General features: G+C 29.7%; 2 protein-coding genes across 3 annotated transcripts; one reads left to right on the top strand and one right to left on the bottom strand.

The window, feature by feature from the left end:
- Window positions 1–284: 284 nt before the first annotated feature.
- Window positions 285–6517, bottom strand: LOC126835216 (origin recognition complex subunit 4). Of its 2 annotated transcripts, none has more exons than XM_050567633.1 (8): window positions 6251–6517; window positions 4364–4549; window positions 4086–4245; window positions 3735–3886; window positions 1077–1373; window positions 887–995; window positions 646–824; window positions 285–568 (listed from the first exon to the last, which is right to left on the bottom strand). In XM_050567633.1, exons 2-8 carry the CDS (start codon window positions 4541–4543, stop codon window positions 401–403), a joined length of 1245 nt encoding a protein of 414 aa, XP_050423590.1. In that variant the 5' UTR covers window positions 4544–4549; window positions 6251–6517; the 3' UTR covers window positions 285–400. The 2 variants fall into 2 exon arrangements, with proteins under 2 accessions (XP_050423590.1, XP_050423591.1); XM_050567634.1 differs by having other exon boundaries at window positions 6166–6253.
- A 184-nt stretch (window positions 6518–6701) lies between these two features.
- LOC126835738 (uncharacterized) lies at window positions 6702–15814 on the top strand. Its single transcript, XM_050568521.1, has 12 exons — window positions 6702–6891; window positions 8441–8810; window positions 9081–9300; window positions 10170–10447; window positions 10673–10848; window positions 11748–12277; window positions 13133–13316; window positions 13757–13842; window positions 13906–14020; window positions 14292–14510; window positions 15033–15118; window positions 15195–15814. The coding sequence occupies exons 2-12, from the start codon at window positions 8600–8602 to the stop codon at window positions 15355–15357; spliced, it is 2268 nt and encodes a 755-aa protein (XP_050424478.1). The 5' UTR covers window positions 6702–6891; window positions 8441–8599; the 3' UTR covers window positions 15358–15814.
- Window positions 15815–16113: the final 299 nt, after the last annotated feature.

The following is a 16113-nucleotide window of genomic DNA, read 5'->3' as shown; positions in this document are numbered from 1 at the left end:
AACCGCACTTCACCTACCATCCTATATTTTAAACTCTAATTCTTAGAGTCACATTACCATTGAACAGTTATCTCCCCCCTTCTGACTGAAAACAAATTCAAAAACTTTAATCAACTTTGATAAAAATTAAAAATGTTTCACAACATGTCATTTTATCAAAATTTTAGTACATCATCAAAAAATCAGGTGTTACATGCAATTTTGAATACCCTGTATAGTATGTAGTGTCTATCGTGTAACATTAAAGCTGACAGATTTTTTAAACCTCAAAGCAATAACGTACATACAAAACAAGAAATTGATTTATTTTTATTTTTGAATCACCAATAAACTATTTTATCAGTTAAATAAATAAAATAATAAAAATAAGAATATTGTACATTAATTAATATCTTAACATTTAAATAATATTACTATCTATCCACTGGTGTATCACAGGAGGTAGTCTATAATAGTTATTGGATGCTAATCTCACTTTATCCAAACTTACAAAGCATTTATAGAGCCGATATTCCTTCAAAACATTTTTATTTTCAATAACTGCAACAGGCAGTATCAATTGAATTGTCTAGATAAAAAAATGGACAAAATACTTAATTGTGAGTTCTGAATTTGAATGTGGACAAAATAATATAAACTACTTACAGCTATTCTTTCAAAAGCTTTCATTACAACTTGTCGTTTTGTTAAAAGTAAAGTTGAATTTTGCAAGGCAAATTTACAATAGCGAGCATAAATCATCTCAAAATTAAATGGCTCTTTATCATAAATTTCTAAATGATGACAAATTGAAATAATCAAACAAAATTCTAGTACCGAGAGCCCTATTGAAATGAAGAATACATTAAATTATTTAATATTTAACACAAAATAAATACAATTTTACCTGTTAAATTTGTAAGAATAATATCTTTTTTAAATAAAGTGGTATAGCAATCAATCATATTTTTTACTGTTAATACTTTGTCTTCAGTTACATTGGATAGCGCCATAAACTGGAAAAAAATATAGTAAAAATAAATTTATTATAACGTTTTTTACTAAGTACGAATACTTAAAATAATTATTATGCATACAATTAAAGTATTCAGTTTCGTAATACTGTTGCTTAATTTCAATAAATCCTTGGTCATATTTTGGATTCTGCTATCAGTTAGCAATGCATCTATATTATTATTCCAATTATCACAAACATCTTGTTTCAACTTGTATTCTTTGTTTATTTTTAAATTCTTTATACTTTCTAAAAGCTTAGTATAATCAGTCGGAGGTTTAAGCATAATAAGGTTATGAGAAAATCGTGACTTCACACGTTTTTCTAATAATTCTGTGACATCAATATGTGATGTCAGACCAATAATACATAATGGATTCTAAAACAAAAGAAAATTTGTTTTATATATTTAATAAACAGATTAAATTTTTTATTATGTACAAAAAAGATGCTAAAGGATCTTATCTTACTATTAACTAAAAAAAAATATGAATTAGTATTTAAATGTACCCAGATTAAAGAGTAGTCTAAAAACAGTTTCTATATTTTACTCAGGGTATAATTAGTATTAAAGTATTGGTTTCCATGATTATTAACTAAGAAAAAAAAAAGCAATATATTCATTTTGTCCCTTTTAGTTTCAATGAAAAGCCAAGTAAGTATTAGTTTTACAGTGTTTTTTAATAAGCCATTTAAGTATTTGACTAAATAATCACTATTAAGATAACACTTTGATACCATTTAATAAATTATAATTATAACATGGATGTATATTCTCTTCAAAATTTGAAAATATGCTTGTTATATTCTCTAACAATATTAGTAAAATATGCACACAACCATTCTTTTAGGTTCTTGGTACTATGAATTGTGAGCATATCTTACTCCTATAGCTGTTCTGCATACCATAAAAATATGTTTTACATTAAAACCCAGCTCTTCCTAATAATTTATAAAATATTTAATTAAATTTAATAAATTACATGTTGTATAAGCAAAAACTAAAAACTATACATTAGATTAATAAAAAATATGGAGCTTTCTTCTATTGAATTACATTTATTTTCAGACTTTACTATCAAGTTGTAATCAATCTGGAATTTAAAACAACCGTACGCAATAATTATAAAATAAAAAACGCAGCAGTTTAAATGTCCATTAATGTGAATATTTTAAATTACATATTTATAATTAGTGAAATATGCAAAAATTTGCTTTTTTGTAAATATATTCTCATTAAAATATAGACAGAAATTTGTTTAATATTTCAACATAAATTGTATATTTTTTATTATAACTTATTTTTGAATACCCAGATTATAAATATATCATTAAATAATTGGATGTAGAAAAGTTAAGTATAAAGAAGATATCTAAGCTTCATAACTAAGAATAATGACATTTACAGTATGAGGAAATAAATTATATACAGGGTAGGACAGTGAAACGGGCAATTTTAAAATAACAAAAAAAAAAACCAAATCATTTTTTTTTTTTTAATACATTTATTCATACCATCTGAAAGTATATAAAAAAGCCTTTAAAAAGTGTTAATTTTGTATTTAATTTTCATGGACAATATCCGCAAGATGGCGTCCATTTCAAAGCAAACATTCGTCAAGGCGTCTTTTAAAACTGGACATGACATTTCGTAACATTTCCCGAGAGATTTGTGTCACCTCTTCTTGTATTCTTTGTTTGAGATCGTCAATTGTCCTCGGTGTTATTTGGTATACTTTATTCTTAATATACCCCCACAGAAAAAAATCACAAGCTGTCAAATCAGGCGATCGAGGCGGCCAAAGAATATCCCCATTTCGAGAAATTATACGGTTTGGAAACAATTCTCTCAGAATATTCATACTCACTTTAGCTGTATGACTCGTAGCTCCCTCCATCTTGTTGACATCTGTGAATACGGGCCTATGATCCCTAAAGATAAAGCACACCAAACCGTTACTTAAGAGGAATGTAGCTCTCTGAGAAGTTCACGAGGGTTTATGTCACTCCAGTACCTTAAGTTTTGTTTACTTACATATCTGGAGAGGTGAAAATGAGCCTCGTCACTCACCCATAAATTATGGACAATATCTTCATTTTCATTTATAGCAGCCAAAAAATGTTTTTGACTGCCATGACGAATGCTAGCTTCGAAATGGACGCCATCTTGCGGATATCGTCCATAAATATTAAATACAAAATTAACACTTTATAAATTCTTTTTTATATACTTTCAGATGGTATGAATCTCTCTCTTCTCTCTTACGTTTAACGTCCATTATTTCCACCAATCGGGGCTTAGACGGTTTAGATTTGGCATTTTTGGGCTTAGAGCTGACTGCCGACCTAACGCTACCAAACAAGTTGGCCCCAGAGAGAGGTGCAGGTGGCCGTTTTTCCCCCCAGACAGTTGCCCACTCGGAGGAACAAACCATCAGTGACCGAGATTCGAACCGACGACCGTGCGTTGATACACTGCAGCCTTATCTCACTCCGCCACGCGCCTGCGCATTTTCAGATGGTATGAATAAATTTGTTTAAAAATTCTTGTTGGTTTTTTTTCCAGTTTTTTTAAAATTGCCCGTTTCACTGCCTCACCCTGTATATAGGTTAAAGCCAGTGCTATCAATGAAGGATAAGGTTGATGAAATCATATGGAATAGGGATTTTAAGCATTAACAGTTATTGATTTCATATTTTTTTTATAAATTTCAGTTTTGAGTTCTTGAAAACAATTTACCTGTTGTGATTGAACAGCATCAAATAAATTATACAACAAAGTCTGGTTGGTGTGAGAGCAAAATAAGTGAAATTGATCTAAGACCATTATAATAGACTTTGAATCAGATCTGTCTCCTGCTCGGAAACTGTCCAGTAAAAAACTTATGTTATCTTAAACAAAAATGCATTTGTTGATTGCTTTAAAAGTGCATATAATAATCTCAATATATAGAGGGTAGCCAGCGTACTAAAATGTGTTAGTCTGAATTACTTCCAAAGTTATAAGCAAAAACTTTAACTTCAATTTTTTTTTATTATGCAGTTTTTGATATAGTCTTTTATTTATTATTAAAATTTAATGAACTCATACCAGCAAAAGATCCTTCAACATTAGCTCCATCTAAATTATCTATCTGTAGTTGTTGTATTATGCTTTTTAATGCTAAATTATCATCAGTATGAATTAGACCATCTAAATGAATCTCTGTATGAGACTCTGGTAACAATGTTTTTAAAACAGATCGAACTAACTAAAACAGTACAGAGTTGTTAATATAAATGATTAGTAAATAATTATAGTTTAAGTAATAAATATCATTATTACTTAAAACTATATTCTTATTACAAACAAATTTTAAATGTAGGTACCACAGATTTTCCACATCCTTTTGGTCCTAGAATAATAACAGAATCACTCTCTCCAAATTCTGTAGTTTTTTTTATAATTTGTAAAAGCTCTTGTTTTTCTTCATCAAATCCATTTAGTTTATTATTAAAAATTATATTTCTTTTTAATTCTGCTACAAAGTGAACCACATTTGTTCCCATTGTAATCTGAAATAAAAAATCATACTATAACACCAGGAAGTCTAATAAATAAACACCAACACCCTATATACAATTTTGATATTTATTTATAATTCATTTTTAGCTCCGATGTGTAGCTGAGAAGGTATTGTTTTTATAATGATGTGTTTTTATATCATGTGTTTGGACCAACAATATCTTTTAAGCCACTGAATTGATTTCTTCATGTAGCAAGTCAATAGATAAGAAATCATACCTAAAAAATACTTTAATGGGTCAAGAATTTAAAAAGTTTATCCCATCCCCTTCAAAATTAAGAAAAACACCCAACAAATTACATATTTTGCAACAGGACTTTTTTTTAAACTAGTTCCTAATTTCTATGGAATATTCTTTAGACATAGTAGTATAATACTATCGAAAACATTGATAAACCAAATAGTATCATAAGCTCTTTCTACTTAGCTTATAGAAGAGCCCTGTAATAGCTCAAAGACTACATAAAAAATGTACCATATTTTCTATAAACTTCAAAGTTAATTTAAAAAAAATGTTTTATTTTTTTGTGTTTTCTTATGTAAAAAAGTTGATAATTTTATATCATAAATAGTTTTTTGTATAACCAGAAAGAAAGAATAGCGGTTGCTGGTAAGTGTTAATACAATTGACAGTTACCAATCATGACACTGCAATTTAATCTTTCACCTACATGGAAAATCATGAGTGAAAATAATAATAATTGACAAATGACAATCTTGGTTGATCATGTATGGGTTGAATACTGTGCAATCCAAAAGTATTGGGAACAGGATTCTTACTTAATAGACAATTATGGTAGCCAACAACTGTTGTAAGAATTATAAATTAAATTCCAGTGAATATCTATTAAACTACCTTAAAGGGATTGAAGCGGTCAGTTTTTTTGACATTTTGGACCTAATAACCTGACACAATTACGCCTACTTGAGATAATTCAATTAAAATTCTGTAAAAATATTTCAGTTTATCGACCTCTTTTCTAGGTTATTGTAGGAATCAATTTTAGATATTTCAATTAAAATTTTGTTAAAATTCTTTTGAATTTGTAGTATTCCCGTTATTGACTTTTTAAGTAATTAAAACAGTTAATCAAAAATTGACTTCTACAATAACCTGGAAAAAAGGTGGATAAGCTCAAATATTTGTACAGAATTAAAATCTGATCATTATAATTATAAGTAGGTAGGCACAATTTTGTCAGACTTTTATGTCTACATTAGTTCCTTAAAGGAACAAAATAGCTTTTACTACTAGCTCTGATACTTGCCTACACGACAGGGGGGGGGGGGTGCTTAGAAGTATTTTGAAAAAATAAACAGCTGGACTATAGCTCTACCTAGTTACACATACGACATTAATTAATTAAAAGGACATCATTGTCATCTTAATGTTTTTATTGATATTTGTATTTCTACTATCTATGGATTCGCATCAAAGCGTTTTTTTTTAGATGAAGGTAATTTAAACACTTTCATCAGTTATAATAATCCCTGAAGACCTGTGACCTCCCTGATTCCAACAACAAAATATAACTACTATTAATAATCAAATATTATAATATACGAGTTGATGATCAAAAAATTCTCTTTTTTTTTGATACCTACTTGCCGTAAAGATAAAATAATTAAAACGTAATTAAACTACAAAATCTAAACTTTAAAAAATTGAGTTAAAAATTTATTAATGTACCTATGAATTTTTATTGCTCTTGAGAATAATTCAGAGTTCAATAATTAATAAAAAACAAAAGAATTTTAAGGAACACAACAGTTACCAACGGGACACCGTCATAACTCATACAACTAACAACACACTGCACAATGTCTTTAGACAAGAACGTCTACATTCCACAATAGTGAATACTGATTATATAGTAATTACTGAAATACTGATGATTGAATGAAGTTAAACAGACTTTAACTAAACAAATGAAAAAAAAAAAAACAATAATTCGCTTAAGTTATAGAATAGCAATAATATATTCTGTATTCATGACAATCGGTCTTTGGCGGTTATAAATTGATAACTCGATAGCTATCACTTATCAGCCATTTAAGAAATATTTGAGTTGGTGACACTGCATCGTATTTCCATATGGTACTACGCAAAATGGCGTTTCCCGATTCCCAATACATTTTTGGGATGTCTTCACTCTTCACCCCCTTCAGTTGTGTGTCCGCTAGTGTTGTGGTTTTTTGTTTTTGTGCTGTGTGCAGCATATTTTGTTGTCTGAAGGAAAAAAACTAAATCATGTTGAAAATTTCGTATTGAGAATTTTTATCAAGTGCCTGCTGGAACCAATAGAACATGGACGGTGATATTTCGAAAAGGTAGGTAATAATCTTTAATGAAAACGATTTGTGTCGACGTGTGTTATGCATGTAATTGTACATTTGGCCACAACCTTCACTCTCACTGCTGCGAAACAAACGAGTAAACGTTATCATATCTACGCTTGATCTAAATTAAACATTTGTTTTATAATTATATATTTTTTTTGTGAATTAATATTACTATATTACTTAAAGGTATGGTAGGTTTGTGCTAACCATAGTATTGATCTTATAAAAATACGAATATAATATAATATACTAAACACTGTTTCTGCGATATTGATGTTATCAGTGGTATGTTTATTCAATTGTATTTACATCACCCGTCCATAAAAACTGTCTATCTGTGTAAGTCACATATTTCGATGCACAATCTACAACATAATGTAGGTAATACAAAAATATTTAAGTGTTGCCATGTTATTTTAAAATCATTGTATTAATGAAATGATTTAATCAATCACCCATAATGTAGGTGTATGGTATCTATTAATTTTTTTTTATGTACCATATATTTCATAAAATATTCTTATATTATCCAATCCAAAAAATAACATACCGGTTTTGCGCATTACGAATAACGGCAGGCGGCCGCTGAAAGGCAAATTTCTCCTACTCTTGCCAAAATGTGGTGCCAATAGTACCCAACGGTCGCTGTCCAAGCTACAAATCTAACCGAAGCACGTCCCAGTGGGAGGTGCTAGGCGAGAGATGCGCGCCGTCGAACGTATACCGGTCGCCGCCCGGTAGTTCTCTTTTGGAATAAATAAATAGAATTGGAACAAATGTACTTTACCGGACACCCTTTTTTTTTTTAAATGTTTTCTTTGCCATATTATAGTGTTTTTAACGCTGATTACGAATCTGAAGTCAGAATATGGCGGACTCCGTTAGTTCGAAAGTTATAGCTAGTTGAAGTTTGCATATTTCCTCTATGTAACAATACAAGACAGTAGCAGCCGAGCCGTGCAGCGCCGTCAGGAGGCGGCAATAATTGATAAGGATGCAGGTCTCCAAGTGTTTTGGTACTCGGTCGCTTTGCTCTGCTAACTAAAAATATCCTAGGTTTGCAGGCTACAGTCTAGGAGGAGGTCACAGGTTTAAAGTAAAGTTGGTTTAAAACGGCTCTAGAAGCCATGTCATGTGTCCGGCATAAAAAAAAAAGTACCCCGAAGGTCGCGTACTTGTAAATAGGGTAAATATGCAAATTTCAACTAGCTATAACTTTTGAACTAACAAATGTTTTCACAAAATGTGTCTTCTTCTGGAAAGTTCTTGACCGGCAAATCTCCCTCCACTGTCAGTCGTTCCTAGACGTCAGCCAAACTCAAAAAACTCAAAATTTAAATTTAAAACAATATATTCGCCAAAAGGACAAAAACCGTATTAAGAGAATATATATAAACTCGGTAGCCTTAAGCATTCGCATGCACAGATTTTTCGATTGACCCCCAGCCCAATAACATATCCATGTAAAAATCTGTCGGGATACATACAATATATATTATGTTTTATATATACTTATAATGGTTGTATCAATTTTTAGGTTGAAATGAGTCTGATGGCTTTCCTATATTGGTAAATTCATAAATGGCAGACACTTGAAAAGTTCTTTTATTCTATCAGTTGGTCCAATATTGAGTAATATATATATATATATATATATATTATTTTACCTTCAATATTGTCTGCTCAAGTTTATTCAATGGCTGATCAGTTAAGAGAAACAAGTACCACAACTAGTGACCATGGAGATAACTGGCCAAATACAAAGCTTTCTACAGATAATGATGTACCTGATGACGTTTCAAATGGTCAGGAGACTCATAGTTTTGCGGATATCCTAAGTACAGCATTTACCGCTACTGGACCTGTTCCAAGTCCTCCTGCAGAAGTAGATTCAAGCATGCATCTAGGTAAGTTGAAATCTCTGTCATTTTAAAATTAATTTGATAAAATATTCAGTTCTTTTTTACTGTTTTATTTTATGAAATAATTAAATGTTCAATAATATAATAAAAATATAAAATTGTTCAACTGTAAATGATTTCAAAACATATATTTTAAGTACTATTTTTTTTTGTTCCTTGTAAATTATTAAACTATTTTAATTTATATTATACTCCCATTGATTTTTTACTCCCATTTTTACTTTTTTTTATAAAAAATGTTTGTGTGAATATTAGGTAATGATATGGACTATGATCCACTGTTTGCTGATGGAAGTGATTTAGAAACTGAAGATGCACCTCAAGAATTTTCTCCATTGAATTCTGATATTTGGCGATATGGAAATACGCTTATTGAGACTCCTTGGTCTGTGCCACGTACAGATGAAACATCCAGTCGAAATGTCAATCATTCTGCACCTACTGCTCCGACATCATCAGAAATAGGCCGCAAAAGGTAAATTTTGTGATGACAATAACTTTGTGTAGTTTGGGGTGTAAAAAGTTTTGAATAAAATTACGAAATAAGTCTACATAAACAACCATTTTTTTATTACTAAAACTTAAGTATTTGCCTGTTTTCTCTTATAAAAAATATATTTTTTAACTTAAAACATAAAAAAATATATTTTTTTAACTTGAAACATAAAAAAACAACATTTTTTTAACTTAAAACATAAAAAAACAACATTTTTTTTCATTTATTGTAATTTTGTATTACCATGAAGCTTTTATATAATGTATTAAGGTACACTATATTATCTAATAGTATAATTATTTACTTTGTGGTAATTTATCTATATATCTTTTTATTCAAAGTGACAATAACAATTTTTAAACAAAATTCTCTAAACATATTTAGAGTATAGCAAAACATAATGTTAAACATTACCTTTATGACTGCTTAAGTGTATAATTTGTTTGTTTAATGTGTTATAATTGTTAAAAGTATTTAATTACAATGTTTTTTTGAAATACCATAGTAACATACATAATTAAAATATCACTATTTATAAAAAAAAATAAACGTTTATTATACATTGTCGTCATGCAAAAACTGACTAAGTGTATTGTTATATTTTTCGTTATACTTTCGTCTTACAATAATGTAGTTCAAATAATGTATTTTATAATGTTATTTAACTTGGTCACTTCTTGCACATAGTCAGCGTTTGCATGATGAATATGTGCGTGTGTGTATATATATACACCTAAAATATTATAAAATGTATATATATTTATTAAATTTATGGTAGTATCAATATTATATACTAAAAAACTTTAGTCAATTGTTACTTAAACTTTAATACATGTTAATTTCATTAGATCTTTATTGTCTGGCGACAATAATTTACGAATGAAAACTGGAAAACCTGATACCAATCGTTCATTTAGTTATCCTCGTCACCAAATGGCTAATCGAATTTATAGGCCACAACGTTATAGTCAGGATCAGGTGCCTCCTACTACTTATACCTCTGCTGGTAACCATGAAAGATATAAATTTTCTAATAGACCTCTTCATACTACAACGGTTCCTAGTGATCATTTAGTAGCCAGTTCTTCTAATCAATCAAGAATGGTTAATCCACAAACATCAACTAGTAAGCACTTATTTTTATTTTGTTGTAAAATTAATACTCTTAACTGTATTTAATTGCTTAAAATTTGAATTATTACTGGTTTTTAAAATATCAAACGAAATATTTTAAATAACAATCAAAATTGCTCTTAGTGTAAATTTAATGAAATTATTATAATATACAACACTTTATATGAATATATTTAAAAGAGCCATTGTTTTTTTATTATTATTGTTGCTTTATTAGATGATGAATATACAGTTTTTGGTATGAATAATATGGCTGGGCCTCCGGGTCGTTATAATACTGATAATCGAAGTAGAACAGAATGGCCTAACGTGATGGATACTGAAGATGATGAAGATAGTGGTATAGAACTAGTAACAGTTAATAATTATCAATCCAGGAATATAAATCAGCTGGTAAGCTATTTTGATAACCATGTCAATTTTAGTAGAATGTTCTAAATAATAGTCTAAATTATTATAATAGTTGACACCGTCAATTGTCATGCAAAGGAAAACATTTCTCATATTTAGTTGATAGCTTAAATATTATCGTACTAAAATGTCCCAAAAATCTCTTGGTATATGTAACTCAAATTTAGTCAAAGTGTTATTTTTTCTTTTAATAGGTAACGTAATTTTAGAAGTATGGTACCTTTAGATTTGGTTTGTAAGTGTGTTGAATTTGTTTTCAACAATTTATCTTAAGTACTAGGGATATCACAGGACTTATGGGAAAATCTATAGATTAGCAAGTTCTGTACATTAATTGTATTTGCTGTTTTAAAATTATTTAGTAGTAGTTCTGCTATTGCATATTGCTATTGCTATTGAAATCCAGAAATGCAGGTATAATTATATAATACTCTACTTCATAATGATTTTGAAAATATGTTCTTGTACCCTGCAAATAAAGAAATAAAAATATTAATTGTAAAACCACTTCAATATTGTATGTACATTTAATTTGATAATACATATAATAGCTGTTAAAATATAACATTTTGCTAGCGGTTGTTTTAAATAATTTTATTTGATACCAGGAATAGGTGACATAAATTATAATCTATAACTCTGATTTGATTGCTTGAGATCAATTTAATTTTTGCTTAATATTTAATTTTTTTTAGTTTCATCATGCTTAACTTATCTTATGACAAAAATACTTTTATCTCATATAATAACTGAATACTGGTTTGATTAAATTGTTTATACTTAACTACATTTGTTTGAAGTAACTATTCAACTATATTGTTGTGTGTCCATCAAATAAAAGTAGGTATACTATTATTTATTTGTTAATTGTTTCATTCTAGCCAACTGTCCCACCTGTTGTTGATTTAACTCAAGAATCTGAAGAAGTTACAGATCCAATGCTTAACAATCCTGGCAGGACACCACAAGCAGACATACCGTTAGGCCCTGCCATGTTTAGTCGTTATCCAATAATGCAGCAACAACGACAGTATGTTGGTCATTCTGCAATGAGGCCTATGCCGGGTTACAACCAACAGTTTACTCCGAATCCGTCCCCCTTGTATCGTAATGATGTTATTTTCATGGACCAACCTCCTCAAGCTCCTTGTGTCCATACAGCTCATCCGCCACCAGGCACTCCTGGTTGGCCACCACCTTGTAGTCAGTGCCACAATACTTCGAGAGTTGTATTTGGAATGGGTAGTCACATACATCCAGCTCACCATCATCATCATCATCATCATGGGATGATGGCTGCACATCCAATGACTCCTTGTGTATCCAACGTGCCTTTGTATCACCAACGGTTGTGGTACAATCAACATAGAATTCAAGAAATGCAAAGAAGAAGAATGGACATGATTAATGGGTAAGATTAAAAACTAATAATTTAATAGACTATTTTATGTATAGATTAGATAACCTCATTTACAAGCAAATTTACTTTTAATCTTGGAAGAGCTTAAACATCAATGAGTTGTATCTAATTGTAGACCTGGATTTACAATGAACATCTGGAATAATAAAAACCCTAGTTATTTTTTCCGCTCCGAGGAAAAACTTAGAATCATGGATATGTTTTAGCAATACGGTTTTATGCATAGGTCCTTAGTACTTTTTCCTGATAAAATAACATTCTAGTGCGGTGTATTTGAGCAAGTTTGGCATTGTTTTTATTATATTATTCTTAAAAAAAAAATTTGTTCATAATAGGTTAAACTGTTCTGGTGGTATGCGTCTCATATAATTATTATTATCCGCTATAGCTGTTGAGCAATTTATAGAAAAAACTTTACATAGTAACCTGATATTTTGGAAGTGCGACGGCGGCGTTCATATCCATGTTGGATACATTGCTAAAACGCGCTCTGCTGACGTAATTAATCTACCAGGGACCCATATGTAAAGTTTGCTATACATTGTTCATGTGGTGGCGGCGGCAATGTACACGTATGTTTTATAGAGTAGCCTGGTACACATATTTATTATTCAATAAATAAATCTTTCTTTATGACGGTTTTTATGTCTGTGACGCGAAATCGTAACACAAATTTTCCACGCAAATTTTGGAATGACCCCCAGCCCAAAAACATATACATGTTATAATACAAACTTATATTGGGGATACTAATTTTAGAACTGGAGTTGCTAAATATTTTAAGATTAGCCTCTATAGTACCAAGGCTAATATTTTAATAATAATTTATGTACTTGCTTTCTCCAGTGGTTCTGTACGTTCATTGAGAACAATTCCACCAGTATCGTGTATGCAAGGATACCAGCAGCCACCTCAAGCAACACCAGTGCATCATGCGATTCATACCGTATTGCCTTCGCCTCAACAACCAAATGTGTTCAGCCGACCAGAAGTAATTACTTCGCGTCGAATCGGTCCTACTGCCGTTATTGTATGTTAAACATAGAAATTATTAAAAATTATGCTGTTACTGCTTAATAGCATCTTATAATAAAGACTGCCAGTTTTTCCCATACCTGTAATCATGGACTTAGTGGACTCTAAATTAGAAAAGTTAACTTATCTCCTATGTCGATATTTCCCATGAATCATTAAAAGATATCAGTTTGTTTATATGTTATAGTTCCGATGTTGATTGATACCCTAGTGTATAAAGACTTAAGCGTTTTACTATTATGACGTCTTTATTAAATGCAACATTCACATTGATGATCTTGCCATCTGAAATATGGCTAACATATTTTATATAACAATTGATTTTTTCGCTCCTAAATTTTCAATAACCATCTCTATATTTTTAACTTATGTTGCAAAAATGAAGATAGATTAATTGGCAATTTTCAAAATTTACCTATTGTATTTAATTTTTAGACCTTATCACCTCCAACTGATGGAATTGAACAAGTACCTCAATCGACATTGCAGACAGAAATTGTGGTGCAAAGTGGTTCTTCAAGGTTGTTAATAATTCATTTTAATAAATTCTTACACTTTTTTCCTTATTATTTATTTATTTTTAGCGATGGAGGACATCCTCATATTCATCATTATTACAATTTCCATCCTCCTGGACCACCTGGGCGTATGCATCATGTACGAATTAGTATTGGAGCACCATCGGGCACTATTGTTAATGTAAGTTTTTTTTAACTGACAAAATTGACTTAATAACTAAATTATAAATTTAAGTTAGCTTGACTGTCATTGTTTAAATGAAGATACTATGATGATAATGTAATGTTTTATATTACTATTAATTATAAATTATCAATTATTAATTATCATTATTAAGAATGGAGGAATATTTCATCATTCAACCAATCTGTGGATTGAAAAAAAAAACATAATTATACGCTTTTAATATAAAATTGCAAGTATTAAAAAAAAATTTTTTTTTTTTTTCCAGGCTACTCCGGGTCCAACAATACCATCTCAGCCTGGACCTGATATGCCTCAAATTGGACCACTTCCTCAGCTTGGTTCTTTGCCAATGTTAACTCGACATCTCTCATACCGGTTAGAAGATTATTTACGATTGATGGAACAACGTCGTTTACATATGATGAACCGTGGTGCTTCCAAAGACACAATAGAAAAGAATACTTTTCCTCATAAATATAAACGAGTAAGCCTTTTTTTTTAAGGTTGCTACTGTTCATTTTATTTTATAGCTTGAGTTCCTTACTTCTCTTATATCATTATTTTTTCAAAGTCAATTATAAAGTAAATAAATTATTAATCAATTTAATTTGTATGTTAATATTCTCTTACTTTGTTGTTTACTAACCTTTCTGTTAAATGATCAACTGCCTCATTATTGATTATTTATAAATTATAATAAAACAAATTAAGTCATATAAAAACAAATTTGAATAATGGCTGATCAAATATTTTTGAATATAGTCTATTTTTAAAAAAGTATAAAATAAATCAAGTTATACTCCAAATGAGCTTTAAGAAAAGGGAATATGTTTAACTCTTTCAGATCTAATTTATTTGAGTCCAGCGGCTTAAGATATACATTGGTCCAGACATAAAAAAATAAAATTTTAGAACCAAAATCTCCTAGGCTCTGTATCAAAGCTTAAAATTTAGAATCTACTTACAAATAAAAATAAAATAAAATTAGTTTAACTTTATTTTATAGGTTAAGAGATCTTCAGATGAAATGGAAGACAATACAGAAAAATGTACTATATGTCTTTCGGACTTTGAGGATACTGAAGATGTTAGGTAAAGTAAACAAAATTTGTATTTTTTTATCCTATTTTATTATATAATAATTTTCGATTTTATATTTCGTATCAAGACGTTTACCATGCATGCACTTGTTTCACATTGAGTGCATTGACCAATGGCTGTCATCAAATAAACGGTGTCCAATATGCCGCGTCGACATTGAAACCAAAGAAACAAAAGATGCAGCTGGATCACCTTTACCATCCGATTCCCCGTTTTTGGTACCTACCTGACATCATGATTGGGTGGTTTTACCACCCACTGATCGCCCAGTACCACCAACTGAATCATGTTCTGCGTTTTCCCAATAATAATTATGAAAATGAGAACGTTTAGCTGTCAGAGTACTTCACTGTTAAATATTATCCTTTAAGAAAAAAAAATGGTTTTTTACAACCAGATAAATTTGTTACCCTCGCCATACACTTTGGGGTTGTGCGTGATAAATTAAAAAAAAAATCATAACAGCATACGCGAGCTTTTCCATTCATAATGTGATAATAATTTTTTTTTTATTTTTTACTTTTATTTTATTCGTTTTAGCCATTTGCTGCATGTTTATGTTTTACAGGAACTTAACCTTTTTGTGTTTTTTTGTCCGTTGTGCAATATTCTCCTTGCCTACGTTAGTTAGCAAGAAATTTCATGTTTCCGAGTGCTGGAGATTTTAAATGTCTTTCAATTCAATAGTATTACAGATACCATCAAACAATACTCTACATTAATGCATATAAAATATATATATTTATTTCTTATTTTATCAATTCCATTAACATTATATTTGATTTCTGTAGGAGTTTCTTTTTAGTGACTTTTTTTAATGTAACTCAAAAGTAATTTTTTCAAAATTGACAATATTTAACTTTTATAATATAATATATATATATATATATATAAATATGTGTGTGTGTGTATATGTATATATACAGAGAGAGTACATTTAAGTAACAGATAATAAGCCTTTTTACATTGATGACTTATTGGAAAGT

This window comes from Adelges cooleyi, unplaced genomic scaffold, assembly GCF_023614345.1.
Source record: "Adelges cooleyi isolate 19-005CV unplaced genomic scaffold, UGA_ACOO_1.1 ACOO_flye_CR_arks_rails_tigmint_CR_PRNA_23, whole genome shotgun sequence".
NCBI classification, from domain to species: domain Eukaryota; kingdom Metazoa; phylum Arthropoda; class Insecta; order Hemiptera; family Adelgidae; genus Adelges; species Adelges cooleyi.
The sequence above is the reverse complement of the archived record's forward strand: the minus strand, read 5'-3'. Positions and strand labels throughout refer to the sequence as shown.

Coding starts and splice junctions, on each gene's coding strand:
- LOC126835216 (XM_050567633.1), bottom strand. CDS start 4,543: ATGGGAACAAATGTGGTTCACTTTGTAGCAGAATTAAAAAGAAATATA. Junction 4,246..4,363: donor AAGGATGTGGAAAATCTGTG/GTACCTACATTT, acceptor GTACTGTTTTAG/TTAGTTCGATCTGTTTTAAA. Junction 825..886: donor TATTCTTACAAATTTAACAG/GTAAAATTGTAT, acceptor TCATTTCAATAG/GGCTCTCGGTACTAGAATTT.
- LOC126835738 (XM_050568521.1), top strand. CDS start 8,600: ATGGCTGATCAGTTAAGAGAAACAAGTACCACAACTAGTGACCATGGA. Junction 10,448..10,672: donor TAATCCACAAACATCAACTA/GTAAGCACTTAT, acceptor TTGCTTTATTAG/ATGATGAATATACAGTTTTT. Junction 10,849..11,747: donor CCAGGAATATAAATCAGCTG/GTAAGCTATTTT, acceptor GTTTCATTCTAG/CCAACTGTCCCACCTGTTGT.